The 18,066-nt window shown below is 44.1% G+C and overlaps 1 protein-coding gene across 1 annotated transcript; it reads right to left on the reverse strand.

The window, feature by feature from the left end:
- Positions 1-1,920: 1,920 nt before the first annotated feature.
- On the reverse strand, positions 1,921-16,649 carry LOC140616579 (uncharacterized). The gene is made up of 6 exons (XM_072797192.1): positions 16,556-16,649; positions 15,229-15,344; positions 14,273-14,391; positions 10,758-10,887; positions 4,532-4,669; positions 1,921-2,397 (listed from the first exon to the last, which is right to left on the reverse strand). Exons 1-6 carry the CDS (start codon positions 16,647-16,649, stop codon positions 2,149-2,151), a joined length of 846 nt encoding a protein of 281 aa, XP_072653293.1. The 3' UTR covers positions 1,921-2,148.
- Positions 16,650-18,066: the final 1,417 nt, after the last annotated feature.

Genomic DNA, 18,066 nt, shown 5'->3' on the forward strand with positions numbered 1-18,066 from the left:
AATATTGTCAGACACACATTGGGGGCTGTGTTTGATTGTGGCAGAAATAGGATTTCTAGGTCTCTCAGGGTCAGCAATGTCAATCCCAGAGGCCACACTAGAAAGTAGTTTGGATACATGGAGAGCTGCCTGGAGGCCCAGGTGGCACTGGAAATACAGCATCATTGGTGCTTTTTCTTTTGTAGTTTGATGTGGGTAGTGACCTGTCTTCTGTCCTAGCCCAGAGACCTGCTGATACTAAAAGGGACAGCAGTCACTCACCTCCCTAGAGAATGATGATGAAGACTTTAGAACCAGCCAGAAAAGCAAAAACCAGTTGGTAAGGACTTGATAGGGGACTTTGGCCCCTATGACTGCTTGTCTCTCTTCAGTGGCCTGGAGCTTTGAACTGTAGGATCTCACAGGCAGAAGAGACCCCCTATGGCAGTGGCAGCTCCTGATTGTGGGGGGAGAGTCACCTGAGAAACCTCCCTCCTAAAGTGTTTGAGGCACAACAGTGGGTGGCCATCCTGACAGACCCAATGAACAACAGGGGGAGGTCTGTTCCTCTAGGCCCTGGGTGAATATCTGCTTGGGACACCCAGGTTCAAGTCCATGGAGAGGTAGGCCTGCACATGTTTGATCAAATTGACAAGATATCAGAGTCCAGGTGTGGCTCCATCTAGTTGCTGTGAGGACCAAGGACTTCAACCCAACAATGGTTATCAGAAATGGCTGGACACAGTTCTGTGGCCCAGCCTGGCAGCCTCAGCCATAGGATGGCTGTGGGCTAAAGAGCACTAGCTGAAGATGGGGAGGAGACCCCCAGGAGCCAGGGATTCAGGAGGGCTTAGCCAGTCTTCCCACCCTTACTTCTCCCTGTGGTTTCTTCTTCCTAAATGGATTCTGTCCTGATTCCTTTTAGCTAATACCTTGCATGCTCTTCTCACTCATGTCTCTTTTTTACCGGCTACCTAACTAGCCAGAAATGCTTTCCCTTTTCTGGGCCCCTTATCCACAGTCCATCTTTCATTCCCTTAAAGGCTTGGTTCAAGTCCTAGCCCCTCCTTTAACGTGTCCCAGAGATTTAGCCCTGGAACTCTGCTTCTTTGCCTCTGAATGCTTCCCTCTGTCTAGTGGTGTTCAGTTTCCCATGTGTTGGTGTGGCCCTGACATGACTGCATGACTTTGTACAGTCAGTTACATTCATGAAGGATTTCTGGCTCACCTGGTATCCTGTATGTGCAAAACAGTGTGCTAAATGGTGTGTATGTGTGACACACTCTGCCTTTAAGGAACTTAAAGTCTAGAAAGAAGGATAAATCATGGCACAAACGACTAAAGTGGGATTATGATGAATAGTAGAAACAAGACAACATGAGGATTCAAAGGAAAGAAAGACTGGGAATGGAGGTTGAGAAGAGCTGCATGCCAAGGGCTTCTGGGCCAGGTCTTGGAAGGTGCAGAGAGCTTCGACGGGAGTGAGTGGACAGAGGAAGGAGGGACCTTCTGGGAAGAGAACTGCTTATGCAAAGGCACAGTGGGCACAAAGTGTAGGCTGTCCTGGGGAAGCAGAGTCCCCCCTGGGGCTGAGGTCCTCAGTGTGGCACAGGAGGCTGGGGCTTGCCAGCATGCCTTACTTCATTTCTGTGCTCCAGGAGGTCACTGGAACTGGGCAGGACATGCGGCTCACTGAGGATCCCCATGATGACTCCAGAATGATGGAAGATGGGTGTGGATGCTCTGTGCTACAACTTCATCTAAGTTCTCATACTCCCCATCCCAAGCACTTGTCACCCCTGAAGCCGGGCACCCCAGTAAAACTGTTGGGGGCATTTGGCCTGGACTGCAGCACTCAGTGGTCAGTACCCTCAAGAGAGAATGAGGGATAGATTCAGTGATGGGAACACAGGTCAATTTTCTCAAACTCTACAACTTTATTTTTCCTCACCCCAAAGGATCCCAGGCAGAAATCTGTACAAGTCCAGGCTCTGAAAAAAAAGTTGGGTGTTACCCAAAAGGAACATGTCCTGAAACTGAGCACACCCTCCAGGCCTGGTGGCCCTTCAGACACCCACTCTTTCCTACCAGGACTGAGTGGATTAACCTGGTTGTGTTCTCTGTGGAGAAGACACGCCTACAGGTGGCCACCACAGCATCCTGTGTGACTCAGTGTCTCCCTAGGCTGGGCCAGTCCCCTCCTGCACGCACACTGCCATCTGTCACCTGGAGGAGCAGGGACAGCTCCCACTCCAGGTCTTCAATCCTCTGAGCCAGGTGGGCTCTTCTCACTCCCAGCATCAGGGCCTGCTCACTCCTCAGGGCACTGTTCCTCAAATTCTCTTCATCTGGGCCACCTGCCTCTGCTGGATAGAGTCTGTCTTCCAGCCACACATAAGGCAAGATGTTGGGAACCTCCTGAAAAGGACACAAATAGAAAAAGGAGATGTGACCCCTATCTCTTTCCTGAATCTATTATGTGACCTTGGCTTGAAGACTCTTGTCACTCTGATAGTCTCTAGGCATAACCACCCAACCAAAAACTTGGGAAGATGCCAATGAGTTACCTCGAGGGGCTGATCTCACAATTAACTAATAAAGACATAGTGTTCCCTGGGTTTATGTTGTTACATTAATGCACAACAACTAATTATATCCATTACATAATCATCATGGTTAATAATCTGAAATAATTATTGAATAATTAAGTCTTGCTGCATTTTACAGCCCCTCAGCTCATCCTGTTTTTTCCTTCCTTAATACTAGAGATATTTATATAATCTCTTCTTAATCTTGAAGTATCTCTGTTACTTTATCCTCACCAAATCATCTGAGTCCCTCAACGCTGTCAGTGATAGGTCCCTGTGCCAGGTCTCTCTGCAGTGGAACTGACATCATAGCTGCCTATCTGAAGTGGAGGGGGGCTACACAGAGACCGTGCAGCTTAGTGGCTTTTTTGGAAAAAGTCTAGATGAAGCTCAATTAAGGAACAATAGACACAATGAAGAAAGAACACAATGAGAGGTTGGCATCCTCATTTAGGTTTCATGAGAAGGACCCACCTTAGGGGTTTAGGGAACCTTTTGGACCTCAGGAGACAGTTCCCCCAGCCCTGCTGGGAAGGGCATCTGTGCATTTTGTGACTGTTACAGCCCTTGCTGTGCGTTGTTTGTACACAACATAAATTTTCCTTTAGTCATTTGTGAGCACAGGTGCTCTTTCTTGTTTTGGTCTTAAGAGGGAGGGCAGGGGATCCCTGGGTGGCTCAGTGGTTTAGCATCTGCCTTCAGCCCAGGGCATCATCCTGGAGTCCCGGGATCGAGTCCCACATCAGGCTCCCTGCATGGAGCCTGCTTCTCCCTCTGCCTGTGTCTCTGCCTCTTTGTCTGTAATGAATAAATAATAAATAAATAAAATATTTTTTTTAAAAAAAAGAGGGAGGGCAGATTGACCAAGAAAAACAGATTCTCCAGACCTCCCAACATTAAGGCCCAGACACATACAATGTTCTCATGGAACTCTCTGTATTTGTGGAGCATTGCAGTGCCCCAAACCTGCTCCTCCTGGATCCTCAGTCCTAGGGGCATTCCTAGTTGAAGGAGGAATTCCTTGATGACACAGATATGGCACAGATGCCTGCTCTGGAAAGCCTAGCAAGAGGAGGTAACTATGCATGCTCCTTCACCAGCCAGGGCATTGCCTGTGTTTAGCAATTCACTAAGGCAGGGAGTGGGGTAAAATGAGGAAGGTGCTGGTTTGGGTGCAAAAGTTAAGAGTGTAACAAAAAACTCAGGTCAAAAGAAATGGTATTTTAATGCAATATTAAAAATCTTCAAGTGGCGGGGCACCTGGGTGGCTCAGTTGTTTAAGCATCTGCCTTCAGCTCAGGTCATGATCCCAGGTCCTGGGATCTAGCCCCACAACAGGCTCCTTGCTCAGGAGAAGACCTGCTTCTCCCTCTCCCTCTGCCTGCCGCTCTGCCTACGGTGCTCTCTCTCTGTCAAATAAATAAATACAATCTTAAAAAAAACAAAAAAACAAAAAAAAACTCCAAGTGACAAATAAGGCCTACAAGCCAGCTGCCTGCTTTGATGAGTAGAATTTTATTGAGCTCAGTGCAGATAGAATTATCTCTTCTGTCCCTTGTCTTTGTCCCCTCCAACCTTCCCTATGTTAACATCTCCAGAGACCCAAGTTAGGATAAGAGAGCAATCTAGATGACAAATGCATCTCATGGAAAAGTCCTTGTTCCAGAACCATGTACTTAGGCTATTTTTATTGCTCCCTTGTCATGTCTTCCTCAGTCTTTCCAGGCCATCAATTTACTTAGAGACCTGCAAGACCAAACTGATTGAGTGGGCTTCCCTGTCTTTAGAAGTACTTGCCAATGCAAACAGGCAAAACCAAAAACAGGTGGGCTTTCTGGTCAGAGCTGGTTGTTCTGATCTCAACTCTTCTATGAAAGGGGTTGTGGCTCTGTGGGGTCCACACTGTAAGACCCAGCTGTCTGTAGGACACCTCAGGAGCTGAGGTGGTGGCCTGCTGTGCTTACCGCAAATGCATTTCCTTCACTTGGGGGCAGTTGGCCTGGCTTGTCATTTTCCTTCTGAAGCTCGAGGGCTTGAGCACTGAGTTGGAAGAACTCCTCATTCAGCTCATCCAAAGCATCTTCCACAAGCCATATCTTTCTCTAGAAACAAGGGACACATGGTCTTCATTACTTTCACTCTTACTCTATTTTCATTGCAAATCTATTGAGTTCCTGCTCCATGACAGGCCATGAGATCAGCACTGGACTTACAGAGTTGAAGTCAGGTCTGCTCTCAAAGAGCTCAAAGCTGAAAGGCAAGTAAACCCAGATGTACAATCCAGCATAATAAAGGCTATTGTGGTGGGATACACAGGGGCCACCAGAGCAAAAAGCAAGGTACCTCATCTTGTTCTTTGGGAGAACTTTCTCAAAGAGGGCACATCTCAACTGAATCTTAGTGATAAACAGGAATTAGCTGGGTGGTAACTACAGGAAAGCATGCTAGGCAAAGGGAACAGTATATATGAAAACAGAGATATGAGAGAGAAAGGGAACCTTCATCCATCCATCTGTCCACTCATTCATAAGTAAAGAAAGATTTATTGAACACACAGTATGTATCAAGCCAATGATTAGTTCTGAAATTCCATTAGTGAACTTCCATGGCGTTTTCAGTCTATCAAGAATGACAGACCTGGGCAGCCCGGGTAGCTCAGTGGTTTAGCATCGCCTTCGGCCCAGGGTGTGATCCTGGAGACCCAGGATGGAGTCTCACGTCAGGCTCCCTACATGGAGCCTGCTTCTCCCTCTGCCTGTGTCTCTGCCTCTCTCTCTCTGTGTGTCTCTCATGAATAAATAAATAAAATCTTAAAAAAAAAAAAAGAATGACAGACCTAAGACAAGGAATTATGAGTGATGGATGTTACCTGTGGGTTGCAGTGGGAAAGTTGCTACAGGAAGTAGCCAAAGTTCAGTTTGGTGGTAGCATGGAATTTGTTTGGAAAGTAGAGGGTGATGATGCTGGAGAAATGGAGGTGATATGGGGACTACAGACAGTAGGCCACAAAGGGTCTTGTGTGCTAGTCTTGGTTACTATGGCAGAGACTTTCTTATTAATAGAACTCAATTTGTTAGGAGTGTTGTGCACCCAGCTGAAGAACTGCTTATTTCAGACCCTCTTGTAGATTGAGATTACCATATGACTAAATTTTGGCTAATGAGATGTAAAAGAAAATTGTTGAAAGGATGGATTCTGGAAAACCTCTTAAAAAAAGAGCTGACAGTCAGCCTGTGCCTTTTTACCTTACTGCCTTTCCAGCAGCCATCCTGTGACCACAGGGACCATGAAGATGAAAATCATGTACTAACGGTTATGAAGTAGAAAGACAGAGGATCCTCGAGTTTATAGGAGATCATAGGTGCTGATGGGTTTGATTTTGAACATGATACATTCAAGCTATTCGTGGAGCATATCCTGGGTTAGCACAACATCCAATTGCCTGGTCAACTTGCCTGTCATGGAAAGCTCACTTCTTGTTCCACACATGAAATGCCAGATAAAATACAAATATAAATGCAGAACCATGTTTCAATGGGAACTCTCCTGAAGCCAGAGATGAAGAGACAAGTCAGTGGTAGGAGGAACCTGAAGGTACATGGCATGTAGTTATTTTTTCTTAAAGGCTGAGGTATTAACTGCCACTTTAGGCAGATATTGAGGTCATAAGGCCATTTATTTTGGGAACTTGTCCCTGGCTACCTGAGTAAAGTCTGAACTCAGGAAGTGGCTCTCTATTTCCTGAACTTGAATTCAAAACCTATATCTGGCCTGAGCACATGGTCCATTGCTGAGCAAGCTTGTTGTTCAGGGCTGAGGTTGGAACAGATTTGATGTGAGAAATTGGAATCATGAGGTTGAGCACATTGTGAGAGGCCAGATGAGAGAGAGAGAGATGAGAAACTAACCTCCCAAGAGAGGGAGATGGAAACTAACCTCCCAAGAGAACTGGGAGCAACAAACCCCATAGTGTGCAAGTGGAGATAATCACAGTCGCCCCAGAGGGAGGCCTGCACAGAGGACAGTCCCCCTGAAGATGATGTGTGGATGAAAACACAAAATATGGAAGGAAATCCAATGGCACAAAAGCAAATAGACTTAAAGAAAATACCCTTAAGAACCTAGAGATAACAGTGAGATATGAGCATGACTGTCATATAAGCATGTTTAAATTGTGAAAGAGGAGGAGTGCCTGGGTGGCTTAGTCAGTTAAGAATCTGATTCTTGATTTTGGCTCAGGTCATGATCTCATGGTTATGGGATAGAGCCCCAAGTGTGTGTGTGTGTGTGGGGGTCCCCGCTCAGCAGGGAATCTGCTTGATTGAACATGATACATTCAAGCTATTCAAGAGAGGAGCCTCTCTCCCCCCTCCCCCAACTCTCTCTCGCACACACACACACACACACACACACACTCTCTCTCTCTCTCTTTCTCTTTATAAAATAAATAAATATTTTTTAAATGTGAAGGAAGACAAAAGAATGAATATAATCCATAAAGCAAGCAAAAGAATATTATGGAGAAAAATAAATCTAGGAATGAAAACATATGAAGAGAATGGCAGTGTGATTGATGGCTTACATATAGTCCTAGCTGTAATGAGTTTGTAGAAACTTGTGAAGAAATCATCTGGAATACAGAGCCCAGAGGCAAATAGATAGGAAACATATAGGAGATGTGAAAAAATATAGAGGTGGAAAATTTTTTTAAGATTTTATTTATTTATTTGAGATAGGGCAAGTACACGCATGCATGAAAGAGAACACAAGTAAGGTGAGGGGCAGAGGGAGAAGCAGACTCCCCACTAAGCAGGGAACCCAATGCAGGGCTAGATATCAGGACCCTGGGACCATGACCTGAGCCTAAGGCAAATGCTTAACCAACTGAGTCACCTAGGTGCCCTAGAAATTTTAAGTGTTGTCTAGCAATATCCATCAATAGATCATGCTTTTTGCACATACATTTTTTTTACAAGTGTCTGTATTGTATGTTCATTTTGCCATCTCATTGGACACCAAGATGCCTTCCTGACCTGTAAGTTCCTTGAGCAGGGGGACTGGGTTTCACATGTCTGTGGATCTCTAGCTCTCTCACACTCAGCCCTTCTTCTGTAAATGCTGGTTGAAAAAGATGGAGATCAGGGCAAAATCTCCTACCCTTCCTCATTTATGTTTCTGAATGAGGTCAGGCAGCATGATATAGAAGAAAAAGCACAAGTTTGGGCAGAATGGAAATTGAAACACTCTTGGGCAAAGTTACCTCCCTCTCTTGAGGTTCAGCTTCCATAGCTGAAGAATCAATATGTCTCTCAGAGTAGGGCTATTGTGAGGTTCACATGGGTGTTCTCTGTGAAAGCAACCAGCACAGGCCTGGCTCATAGGAAGTTCTCAACAAATAACACCTTTTCTTTCTGCCAGTCTTGGGCACTAATGTGACTCCCTGTGTATTTGGCAGAGAGAAAATTAATTAATCATGGCTTAGTGTATGGGAATGATAGTTAAAATCATTATCACCCATTTTGGATACCAATGGCTTCCCATGTCATGTAGCTCCATTATGTCATGGACTGTCACAGTATCTGCTATTTTACTTTCATAAAAAATGTTCTTTCAATAGAAAGAGTTTCCCAGTCTGTGCGGGGATGGTTCCAGTGACATCTGTAGGATTTGCTATACCTTTATAGGGGTGGCACTTGTTTTAAGTGAATGAGCAGAAACTGCAATCTCTGAGGATGCCCTATGGACAAAACATTATGTTTCGTAGGCTTCTTTCCCATTTCCATTCCTTTACTATCAGATTTGCCCTAGTATCTTTTGATTAAAAAGAAGTGAAAAACAAAAATATGCCCTAACAAAAGAATCTCCCAACTTTCATTTTTCATTGTAAAAGGTAACCCTGGTTCAGTATAGAATATAAGTAAATATAACATTCAAATATATAAATGAGTACATTAATAACATGTGGACTGCACTGAAGGCCACACTTCTTCGCCCCCTCTGAACTTGTGCCCTTCACATGCTCTTCTGTAGTTCCCTCACACAGTGTGTGGGGTTTTTCTCACAGCCTGAAGCTGAGCTCCACCATCTGACTTCCTTTGGCCATGAAGATAGGCAGAAGTCACCTGGTGCCAGTTTTGAGCCTGGGCCTCAAGAGGTCCTTTGTGATTCTGCCAACACTGTACGAAGGACATGTCCAGGCTGGCCTGTGGGCCCTGGGAGGATGAGGAGAGACCCTGGATGCACGGTTGCCCTGAAACACTGTCTTGGGCAAGCCCTGTCTGGATCTGGGGCCCAGTTGAAATGCAGACACTCTGTGAGATCCAGAACTACGAGGTGGGCCCAGACCAAATCAGGGGATTTGTGTTGTTGGTCCTGCAGCATAAGCTAACTAAGTAATCATTCTTACATTTTAGGCCTTCTCATTTCAGTTTTTTCTCTCTTTCCTTAAGCTAGTCTCACTACTACCTTTATGGCCCTCTCTTCTTGTTTTCCCCATGTGCCTTTTTAAGAATATATATATATCCATATATGAAATCATGCCACATGATTCTCTATCTTCATCTTTTACCTTAATAACATTGGAAATTCTCCATAACCTTATTTTTCGTAAAGACATTAATATCTTGCAATAGAGCTCTACCACAATTCAGGCAAACCCTTATATTATCAGAAATTTAGAGCATCTCCATTTATTTTTTTATTATAAAAAATTTCAGTGTCCTTGTTTCCTCATATTTGCCTGTATTTAAAAATTTTTCCCCTTAGATTCTTAGAATTGGAGACTCAGTCAAGTGGACTGAATATTTTAGGGACTTTTGGCACAAAGTGCCAGATTGCTTTCCAGCAAGGTTTTAACTTTTTATCCTCAATCAGCTGGATATGGGAGTGTCTATCTTTTTCATCCTCATAAACAGTACTTTAGTTAAATGCTTTAGGTAGATATAAAAGGGTGTGTAGTTTAATTAACATTTCTTTGAACATTTTTCATATAATTTTATAAGTCAGTATTTCCTTTCTCTTAGGGCCATTTACATGTTTTTCTCATAGAGCAAAAGTATCAGTTAATGGTAAATTTTGACCTAGAGAATCCTGTTTATTATGTAATCATACCTATTGTTGCTTTCCTTTGGTTTGTTTTTTTTTTTCTCATTGTTTTGAAAAGATGAAGATTCTTTTAAACCTTCACAGGTTCCCACTTCTTGCCTTTATGAATATTATAGATGTAGGGGCCAAGGGCATCCCACTACCAAGACCAGACTCAGCATGGAGGTTATACCAAATTGAAACAATCAAGGCCCAAAGAATTTGACCTTCCCCCACAACCACCTAAAATAATTTAGACAGAGGACCTGCTCCAGGAAGAGAGCTGTCACCACAGAAAACTACACTGTAATATGAACTAGGTGTGGTGGACAGGGAGGAATGGAGCAAGGCCTGTTGCATCAAAGTCCTCTCAATGTCCTATTGTTTCTGTATGGCCCAGCAAACATCCATTGACCAAACATTTACTCTTTTTCATCTTTCCGTGAATTACATTTCTTCCTTTGAATTCCCCATCCCCTTCTCCTTAGTTCAAGATATACCTAATTTCATCTAATTTTAGAATCTCATGTCTGTGTGTATTCCCTATATGTATGAAATAAAATTTGATTTTCTCCTGTTAATCTGTCTCATGTCAACTTAGTTCTTAGTCCAGTTAGAAGAATCTTTTTTTAAGATTTTATGGACTTACTCATGAGAGACACAGAATGACAGAGACATAGGCAGAGGGAGAAGCAGGCTCCCTGCAGTAAGCCCTTTGTGGGACTTGATCCCAGGACCCTGGGATCATGACCTAAGCCGAAGGCAGATACTCAGCTGCTGAGCCACCCAGGTGCCCTGATAGAAGAATCTTGAAGGACATAGAAAAAATGATTTCCTCCCCTACGTAGACAATCAGTGAACATTTAATGGGTGATTTTCTTGACCAATACTCTCCAAACCTAATTTCTTTTCCCACAAAATATCCCTCCCAGTCACATTTTCTCCACCCCTGTGTTTGATTTCTGGCCCCCAGAGTCACATATAGTGTGCAGATAATAAGCACGGCTGAGAGATGGGGCAGCTGAACAGCTCAGAATCCTTGGAGGAGGCGGAGGTTCATAGCACTCCTTGAGGTAAAGAGGACCTTGGTCAGAGTCAGACTCCTACCTGCAACTCAGGAAAGGCTCTGTGTCTGAGTCCAGGCCCCAGGATCCACCCCCTAGAACCTGGGCTCATGGTGTCTCCTCTTTTGGCGGTACACTGTGGGAGCTGTCCAGGCCCCAGGTCCTGCTGGGAGCTAGGAAGAGGAAATGAGAGACATTCTTTCAGGCTTCTGCTGCCCAATAGAAAAGGAATGTATTGGCCGCTTTTAACTCCTCCCTGAGGTGTCTGGGATTAGAGAAGGATGAGATTATTTATGTGACAGAGAAACTGACAGACACAAAGATTCCCTGAAATTGTACCCACTCAGCCATCTCTGCCTCAGCAGGTGAATGACTTTTCAGTGACGGGTACATAATATGCCACCCAGAAATATGTCACCTTGGCATATTGGTTATTTTGAGCTGAAGGCAATTGAGAAGAAGCAGATATAAGGCAAGCTCTCTGCTCTATTTACCTAGAAACAGGACATGCATTTTATTTTATTTTTTAAAAGATTTTACTTATTTATTTATTTATTTATTTATTTATTTATTTATTTATGAGAGACACAGAAAGAAAGAGAGAAAGGGGTAGAGACACAGGCAGAGGGAAAAACAGGCTCCGTGCCAGGAGCCCCAAGTGGAATTCAATTCCAGGTCTCCAGGATCACGTCCTGGGCCAAAGATGGCACTAAACCGCTGAGCCACCCAGGCTGCCCAGGACGTGCATTTTAAAGGTGCCCTCTCCCTTCTCTTGGAAGGGCAGGAGTTAATCACTGAGACAACTCTAGATGTTTATGAGCCTGGAAATGGCATCAGAGGAATTTACACAAAAACCTTGCTAAAACTAGCCCTTATTCTCCACTAGTTCCCCCATGTATTTGCCTTCTCTAGAAACTGAAAGACCTTTTGTTTTGTCTTGTCACCTCTCTAAAAATTTACTGTTCTTTTGTTAAGATGCTGTGTAAGTTCCAGTTCTAAGGACCCTTTCTCTACATTTCACTGAGTGTTTCATGTGTGTGTGTGTGTCATGTTTTGTTAACAAACTTCTGTTTCTCTTTTTCTCTTGTTGATCTTTTGTCAGTGTAATTTATAGGGCCCCAGCCAAGAATCTAAGGCTGGAGGGAAAGGAATTTTTTACCTCTACATCAGGTTGGCTGTGCTTTAGGCCCTCCCCAAATAGTGCTCCTTCTGGGGTCTAGTGACTGCTCTATGCTCTTACCCTTCAGGCTTGGGAAGGGGAGATATTGACAAATTACTACCTGCCCCAGGATACTATGCTAGCCTTTGTGGCTACATGTACCTGCCTGCACTTTTATATGTCCTCCTTAATTATATTCCCCTCAAATTTTCCATCTGGAAAGTGCCAGCTGCTTCCTACTGGGATCCTGGTCAATACACTGCCATACTGTTCAGATTCCCTTTGAGAAACTCAAGTCTTGATCTCAGTTTCTGCCCCTTGAAATGAGAGGGTTGGACTGTCCTCAATGAGCCTTTGGGCCTTTGGGCCTTTGGGACTGGTCTCAGTTCATGAGCTACATCTTAGCTTTCTCACCTCCATGTCTTTGTCAACACTGTTCCCCTCCAGGAACACCCTTCCCCAATGCCTCTTCCCATTAGGACCCTCCTCTTATTTTAAATTCTATTTCAAAGGATACCACCATCACAAAATCTTTCCTGATCCTTGCAGACATCTGTAAACTTCTAGAGCCTTTTATTGTAATTGTTTGTTCTTCCTGACTCCTTCAGCTCTGTATCAAAGACAGCAAAAAATATCTGCTGAGTGAAATTATCCTCAGGCTGTAGCTTATGACACTGGCTGCAAAGTGTTTGCTCAAGATGCACAACTTTGAGAGCAGATCCCAGTTTAGAATCCAAGTCTTTGAAAAAGAAAGAAAGAAGAAAGAAAGAAAGAAAGAAAGAAAGAAAGAAAGAAAGAAAGAAAGAAAGAAAGAAAGAAAGAAAGAAAGAAAGAAAGAAAGAAAGAAAGAAAGAAAGAAAGAAAGAAAGAAAGAAAGAAAGAAAGAAAGAAAGAGAAAAAAATCCAGGTCTCTGGGATTCTAAGAGGAAGAATTTCCTCTGCTTTTTAAGATCCTTCTAGCTGGACTAAATCAAAGTGACATGAGACAGATTAACAGGAGAAAAGCAAATTTAGTTTCATATATACAGGGAATCCACATGGATATAAGATTCCAAAGATGAGAAAATGAGGTGTATGTGTCATCCTGAACTAAGGAGAAGGGGTTTGAGACTTCAAAGGGAAGGAAAGTAATTCAAGGAAGAATGGGAGTAAATGTTTGGTAAACAACATTCTGGGCCCACAGAAACAACGAGGCATAGAAGACTTTAACCAAACAGGCCTTGCTCCATTCCTCCCTGTCCACCACACCTAGTTCATATTACAATGTAGTTTTCTATGGTGACAACTCTCTTCCCGGAGCAGATCCTTTACCTAAATTCTTTTAGGCAGTGGAGGGTGGGGGGTGGGGAGGGCGTTAAAGAACTTCTCCTGAGTCTACTGGGTTTTGATTGCTTCTAATTCAAAATAATCTTCATGCCAGATGGCCTATCTTTGGTGAGGAGGTGGGGGGCCCTTGGTCCCTACACTAATTTGCCTTTGTGTGATCCTCCTTTCTGGAGTCCCTGATCCTCCAGGAACCCAGGCCTGGTGACAGCAGGAGAGTCTAGATTCCTCGCCCCTTGCTCACAGGAGACTTTATTTGTACAAGTTTTCTAGATACCCTAAACAAGGAAATCAATGGGAGAGATGTTTCTGAGAGGAAGGGCTATTGTAACTTTGGTGGAGGGATTAACGGGGATTAGTACAGGCTCTGAGACTCAGACCTCCTGAGCTGATATCCAAGCTCCATCAACCTAACTTAGCCTCTCTGAAACCCAGTTCTCTCACCTTTAAAAAATGGAGCTAGCTATAGTATGTACTTTACAGGGTTATTGTGAGGATTAATGTAGAGAGCAGATAAAGTGTTTACCTCAGGTCCAGTATATACAAAGCAGTCAATATGACTATTACTACTTATTGTTATTAAAAGAAGATGAAGAGAGGAACAGACCATGCATCTAAATGCATGGAGAGAAATCAAGTCAACATAAGCAAACAGATCCATCTCAGCCTCTTGGTCAACTTGGAAGAAGAACAGGTCAACCATATGACTCCATCTTGGAGGAGACCATGTATCAGAAGAAGGAGAGTTGGAAGGTAGTAGGGTAGAGGTATGAAGTCTGGGGTCAGCCAGAGTGAATGTGGCCTCATTCCCATAGGTGGGAACAAACCCAGTAAATGACACAAGTTCTGAAGAGTTAATCAAACCAGCGAACCCCTTGGTAAACCAAGGTAGCCAGGACGATGGGTGAATTACTATGGGCAGAGCATCCCAAAGACTTCAGCTGGATTTGAGGGAGTTAAGGTTTTAAATCAGGTTCCAGCTATGAAAAATAAAATTCACAGTACTGGGAGCTAAGGAACACAACCAAAGAATACAGCTGCTGTGTGCAAGACTTGGTGCTGGTGCCTGCACCCACCTTGTACTTTGGTGCTTTCCATCTGAGGGTGGCGGCTGTGACTTCAGGGGCATGTTACTTGCCCTGTGAGGGTCTTGTTGACAGGTGGGGAGAGGCTGTTCACCAACCTGACCAGAGGCCTTGAAAGAACAGAAGGTCTTGTGACTTTCCTACAGTTCACAGCCCAGAAAAAAACAGTGATGGACAAGGGTATCATTGCCGAACCCACATGGGCGCCTGCACTGGTCCAAGCTTGGGATTCCGTGTCTTTGTGTGGTCAGACCACTGACTGCCTGGTGTTCCTGGGGGCCCCAAGTACCTGCTCAGTAGCAGTTGAGACCTGATATGTATCATGGTCTCCCTTTTCTATGCCCTCATAGGCACTTTGGGAACAAATGTGGCTGTGATTAATTCTGTCCTATTGCTCTGGGGATGCACCAGGCAGGGTCTCCTGAACAGAGGCCCTCTGAGTCTTTCTTCCCTTTGACATGCTGCTCTCAGGGTAGGTTCCATGAATCGTGCTTCCCTTCTGAACTCTGTATAAGAAAAGAGATGAGCAAGGGGACTGGGAATATTGTCTCTGACACACATCTTGGGGAAGATAAAGAGCTGAAAATAGGGGTTAACCTATGGGCACAGATAGTGCATCTTGGGTTTCTGAACAGAATGCAGAGCCACCTAAAGAATATGTGGCCCCAAAAAATAAAAAAATAAAATAAATAAATAAATAAATAAATAAAAAAGAATATGTGGCCCAAGTGTGTATGTGTATGTGGTATATGTTCATGTATGTTTATGCGTGAGTGCGGTGTTCTCTGCATGTGAATGTACACGTGTGTGGTATGTACATGCATGAAAGTGTGCATGTGTGTACACGTGTGTGCACATGCACACACCAAATGAGTCTCCACAAGGTTGGGTGACAGTGAAGCTGTGTGCATACACAGGTGTGCTCTATCACCCTCGGGCGTTCTCACCTTTCTGTTGGCCCCAGCTGGTTGCCCACATGCATGAGAAAGTGCTGATGCCAGGGCCACGATCACTCTGTCAAGCTCTGACTGAAAGCCCAGGGGTGAGACACTGGCAGAGCAGCCTGGGGAAGGAGAACACAGAGAACAGCCTCAGACACAGTTATCTCATCTGATCCCAGATGCCCCACCTCACATTTACTTGACTTTTTCCCATTTTTGAAGCCTTGTCTGTGAGCCTCTGGCCTTTTTATTTCATTTCTATGTCCATCCTGGAACCCACTCCCTTCCTTTAGGCAGTCTCTGCAATGTGCTAAGTATATGTGGGTTGAGCCTTGAAGAATACATCATGGCTTTTTATGTGTGAACATTTAAATTTTTTTTTATATTTTTTTTAATTTTTATTTATTTATGATAGTCACATAGAGAGAGAGAGAGAGAGAGAGAGAGAGGCAGAGACATAGGCAGAGGGAGAAGCAGGCTCCATGCCCTGGGAGCCGACGTGGGATTCAATCCCGGGTCTCCAGGATCGCGCCCTGGGCCAAAGGCAGGCGCTAAACCGCTGCGCCACCCAGGGATCCCGAACATTTAAATTTTTATACATAATCTCTTCCCTTCTTATACAACTCCTTCTGTTTCTTTTTTTAAATTCAGAAATGTTTAAAGACCTATCTTCCTTTTATCTCCATACTTAATCTGTTAACTTCTGACTCATTTCTGAGTGCTGTGTTTTGCCTGTGTGTCCCCCAGGCTAACTTAGGATACCTGTTGCCAAGACCAAGGCTGTGCTGGGGCTCACACCCAGCAGTCTCTAATAACTGTACTATGACTTGTGGAAATACCCACCTAGAGGGGGCCTGATGGGCTATAGGATAGTTTTAACAAAGTGGTATTTAATTGCTTTCTTCTTTTTAAGTTGTTAAATTTTTATCACATAATTTTTTGGAGAAAAGTCTTCCCTGTCAAGAAATGATGGAAGCCTCTGCCTTCAGTTAGCAATGTCTAGGAAAAGAGTAGGCTTCATTTAGTCTTCTGCATTTGGTGCCTATGGAGAAGATTTTCAGGACATGGACTTTTCACAGCTTAGTCCCAGGCCAATTTCAGAGGAAGGTAGCTTTTTTTTTTTTTTTCTTTCTCATGATCACTTGGCCAGGTATCCCAGCCCAGAAGTGTATGGATGAGAAGTTTAAGAAGAGGGAATGGTTTTTAGAGAAGGTCAAGGAAAGCTCTTAACAGCATTGCTCCATCCCCAGGGTTTCACAGACCACACACATGCACACAAGTACACATGTACACATGCGCATATACCAGGGAGGTTTTCTGGCATTTGTCTGACCTGCTCCCTTAGTCCTCTCTTCTAGGGCTGTTGAGGACACATGGCCATCATCATGGAAAAAGTAAACAAGTACCTGGATCTCAGCCTCAAACATGTTCTTCCAGTGTCCCACTCCTTTCTAGAGAGTGATCTTGAGGAACAAGGGGTGAGAACCCCACCCAGCCTGGCCAGCCTGTCTCTTTGGAAGGGTCAGGAAGTTCAGTGGGAAGGACTGTGGCTGGGCTTATGGTGGAACTGAAGCCTGGTGGATGAGTGGTGGGCCTTTAGGGTTTAGTGAAGTACAGTCTTTCATGCCCTTTCAGCTAGAAGCAGCAGAGGTGTGTAAGGGCTGCATGGCAGAGACTGGGCTTCTGGCTAGCCCAGCTCTGTAACTCTCTGTGTGACTTTGGTGGGCATTTTAACTTCTTTAAGACACAGTTCTCATGTATAAAATGATAATGTCACTCATAGATTTCTTGTGAGAGTTAAATGGGTTAAGTAAGATAGAAGTTACTCAGAGCTTACAACAACCCTCAGGGCTGTAAAGGAAAGCACTTGGAGAAGCTGGAGTCCCAGAGGCCCATAGAACCCCAGGCAGCTGTGCACAGGAGAGGTTGGGGCATGCTCCCTTCCTTAGTCAGATGACCCATATGTGCCGATCTTCTCTCTTGGATGTTCCTTGGTCTCCTCTTGATGCTGACAAGACAGCATCCTGGCTGAAGCAGGCCTCTGGGAGCCACCCTATAAGGACCCTTCCATCAAATGTTCTAAATGCAGAGTTAATTAAGGGGGGGGGGCTTATTTTTCAGATTACACTGAATAGTCAGTCATCTGATAGATAGCCATCTGTTGAGAGCCTGCCATATTATGGGCTGTTTTAATTCTTCTTCCTGCTAAAATTAGAGGCTAAAAAAAAGCTTTCTTTCTCTAAATAACTCCTTTAACATGAAGAAATTTAAGGAAGCATTAAGCCAGGAATGCCTTGTCTATTCACCTTAAGAATCATGTGTTTCTCCTCTAAAGTGGGTGAGTGGGCTGTCCTCCCCCTACCTTCCTTAAAACACACCCTGGGGATGGAGAACATGGGAATAAACAAAGAATCCATCAAGTTAATTCTCATTACTATGACTTGATGTTGTCCTGTGGGGTGTGAAGCAAATTCGGCAGGCTTAGCTTAAAAATGGCAATGTTGGGCCAGAACCAGGAGCCCTTTCTTCTTGGGTCTGAGTTTTCTTCCCTTGTAAGGAGGCAAATACAAATTCTCTGAACTTATCTAAAGGTACTTGCTGACCAGGTGAGCTTAAGGGTCTTCGGGGTTTTGCAGAGGGGCAGGAGGGGCTAGGCTGGAAGGACCACTGGGATTATGATTTAGGTGAGTTTCTGGGGATAAATCCTATTACAAGATTCCTCCTAGGCAGTGGCTTCTCAACTTAAGAATCACAATGTACACTAAGAAATTCATTGTTCATATACTTCTCCATATATGTATGTATAAAACTGCAAGTAGAGTTGTATGAAGCCATATTACTTTA

The sequence above is a fragment of the Canis lupus genome, chromosome 24, assembly GCF_048164855.1.
Source record: "Canis lupus baileyi chromosome 24, mCanLup2.hap1, whole genome shotgun sequence".
Lineage (NCBI taxonomy): Eukaryota > Metazoa > Chordata > Mammalia > Carnivora > Canidae > Canis > Canis lupus.

Coding starts and splice junctions, on each gene's coding strand:
- LOC140616579 (XM_072797192.1), bottom strand. CDS start 16,649: ATGTTTGAGGCTGAGATCCAGGTACTTGTTTACTTTTTCCATGATGAT. Junction 14,392..15,228: donor CAGCTGGGGCCAACAGAAAG/GTGAGAACGCCC, acceptor TGTTCTTTCAAG/GCCTCTGGTCAGGTTGGTGA. Junction 4,670..10,757: donor GAGCCTTTCCTGAGTTGCAG/GTAGGAGTCTGA, acceptor CCTTGTTTCTAG/AGAAAGATATGGCTTGTGGA.